Here is a 2,768-nt window from a genome sequence, read left to right as displayed (position 1 = left end):
AAAGCTGTTTAAAGTGAGGGGAAAAAATTTTCTTCTGTCAGAAGTTTTTAGCAAATTCTTGTATTTTCTTTACAAGAAAACATTTATGCAGCAAGACAAGAAACTACATGGCAAGATTACACCTCGTTCATAGCTACCCCCTCAAACATACATCTGAAGGCAAAGAAACACAGTTAACGTAGTTAGAAAGCACAGTACACAAAGATACAGATGTTAAGGAGGCCAAAAATTTCAAGACCAAGAGTACTTTTATAAAGAACAATATGTATCGGGAAGGCTTAGGAGGTTTCAGATGAAAATTCATGGAGATGATGAAATTAATAGAATTTTTTTTTTATTAGTAAGATACTGCTGAGACAAATAACTAAATCTCTGGCTCAGTTAAGTGTATAAGAAACAGCTGGTTTTAATGCAGTTTGTAGATGGAAAATCAAGCACTCCCATAGAGGTTACAGCCAAGCATCAGGGGCTTCTTCCTAAATCATGTACTCTGTGTCAGGCATAAGAGGTTTTTTTTTTTCCACAATAAATAATAACAAAATAAGCTTTTAACCCGGTGAAGTACAAATGTGGGTTTAACTCTGTTTCCAGATCATTCCTTACTGCAAATTTCCTTGGCTAAGTGTTAAAAATAAACGTTCACCATGCCCACAACCAGAGCACCAGTGCCAGGACCGCCAGCAACTGGAAGGAAGCAGAGCCGTGCCTCGTGTGCAGGCTGGGCAAGCAGGGACAGGGCAGGTAGGGCTGGTCTGGGGCCTGTGGGGCTTCTGCAGCTTGCCTTCCATCCTTCCAGCTTGCCTTTAACAGCAAGATGCTTCTCCACGTTAAGTTCTATCTTTAATTAGGCAATTGCTGGTATTTTAGGGTGTTGATGTCTTTGTAGAAAGCTGACTGCTAGCTGTGCACAACAAGGGAAACATGCAAGCTTCCATTGTTTACAGCATCCTTTGGTGCCTGTGTAACTAACAGCTTGGCACAGTCCTGCAACTAGTGCTTTATCTGCCATGGGCAGAAGGTAACTGTTGTAGGCTTCACTGTCAACCTACCAACTGCTAAAAATGGGATTAGCTGCCCCTTCTTTAGACAGAGCTGATCCTTCTTTGGGGTAAGGGAGTAAACATCTTGTCACATTTTTTTTTTCTCAGCATGGTATTTCATCATCAGTTTTGCTTTCCCTGTCACCAGCAGAATAAATGCTGTTGAAATGGTTCTGACGTGTTGTTTTCCAGAGATCCCCAAGCTGATGGGTACCTCGGGGACACTTGACCATGTCAGGCCTGTTTCTTCCTCCCTGGAGCACAGTTTTGTTCCAGAAGAGGTTTTCCGAAGCCTGACCTCTGCCAGCAGTTCTCTCTACAGCCCAGAGTACTTAAAGTCCCTTAAAACCACAAAAACTTCAATGGGCTTCAGGGTGAGTGTGTTTCTGTCTTCTGCATTTTTCTGCCCGGAATTATCTCTTCGATGGGTGCACATGTTTGTTCCCTGGGCAAAAGGAAAGTTAGTCATTCTCATTGGATAAATTCATCTTGTATTGCATCACTTTTCCGGCTGTGCCATTTGATGCAGACCTGAAGTGCTGCCTTTTAGTCCCTGCAAAACCTGCTCGTACCCGGTGCTGCTGTGGAGCCCTTGCCGAGGCTGTTTTGTCCACACTGGTTTCTTTAGCCCCAAGACATTACTAACGACAGGGAGCTTGTTTAGACGGCCACCCTGAGCTCTTCCATTCCTTGGCATGTTTCTCGCTAAGAAGTGACGGCCACGTGTGCCTTGTCTGCAGGGCTGTCTGCAAACCCCGGATCGGCTTTGGCTTTATCCTAATCGTCGGAGCAAGTTCAGACACCTGACAGACCACCCTGTCAGTTTGATGGGTGCTGGAAGGTAAGCAAAGAAGGGATAAGGAGCCCAGGGCAGTGGAAAGACGTTAGAGCTGTGAATATAGAGCCAGATCTCTCCATTGGTCTTTTATTATGATAGTTGGCTGTGCTGCCTACTGCTGATGAATGAATCAGCTGCCCTGTCTGAGTTCAGGCTGGAGAGATTCAGAGGAAAGATGTTTCAGGAATAATAGAGTTGCTAAATGAGCAATTCTCAGAGCCATTCTTCCAAGGAATGCCAGGCTCGAAGGGATGTTCTGTGATCCACAATTAAGAAAAGAAACTCTTCTGGTTTTAATGGACTTAGCAAGGAATAGCTTTACACTTCTTTATAAATAAGCAACACTTAATGGTACTAGGAAGTGAAAAATGTTTTGCTCTTTATGAAACGTTTGGTATGTATACGGTAAGGCATTGGCAGCAGAAGTGAAACATGAGGTTAAGCTGCCTAAAAAATGATCTCTTCCATCTGTTTTGGCCCAGGGGAGGGAATCCTGGCCTTAGGCTGAGCAGAACAAACCTGAACATCATTTAGGCTGATAGTAAGGGAATGATGGGTTGCCTGTGGGGTGGGCTAGAGGACAAGCTCTTCCCTTCCTTTTCAGGGATGTCTCTTACCTCTGTGACACTGCAACTGGCCAAGGAGCTAAGAAAGCAATGACTGGCAGGAGCTCTTTTTCTCAGGCTTGTCAGGGCTGGAGAGGTAGCCGTGGTACAGTCCCGTGTCCTCCTGTGAGTGCTGCTGTTTGGGTGTTTTTCTGTGTATCACTGGCTGGGAGAAGGGAGGTCCTCACACACGTCACCATATTACCTTGATCCTAAAACTCATTGGTAATCCCTGCAGCTCTAACCCCCTGGCTGCCCACCTGCACACACACACCCCCAACTCCC

General features: G+C 45.1%; 1 protein-coding gene across 1 annotated transcript in view; it reads left to right on the top strand.

Moving 5' to 3' along the window:
* AXDND1 (axonemal dynein light chain domain containing 1) overlaps positions 1–2,768 on the top strand; it is a 20,581-nt gene that overhangs the window by 717 nt on the left and 17,096 nt on the right. The window contains exons 2-4 of the mRNA XM_008938906.1: positions 1,233–1,414; positions 1,781–1,881; positions 2,483–2,609. Coding sequence (XP_008937154.1) covers positions 1,233–1,414; positions 1,781–1,881; positions 2,483–2,609 — 410 coding nt within the window. The remainder of the gene's footprint in view (positions 1–1,232; positions 1,415–1,780; positions 1,882–2,482; positions 2,610–2,768) is intronic.

Source organism: Merops nubicus, unplaced genomic scaffold, assembly GCF_000691845.1.
Source record: "Merops nubicus isolate BGI_N331 unplaced genomic scaffold, ASM69184v1 scaffold26844, whole genome shotgun sequence".
NCBI classification, from domain to species: Eukaryota; Metazoa; Chordata; class Aves; order Coraciiformes; family Meropidae; genus Merops; species Merops nubicus.
This window is presented reverse-complemented; position numbering and strand designations above follow the sequence as displayed.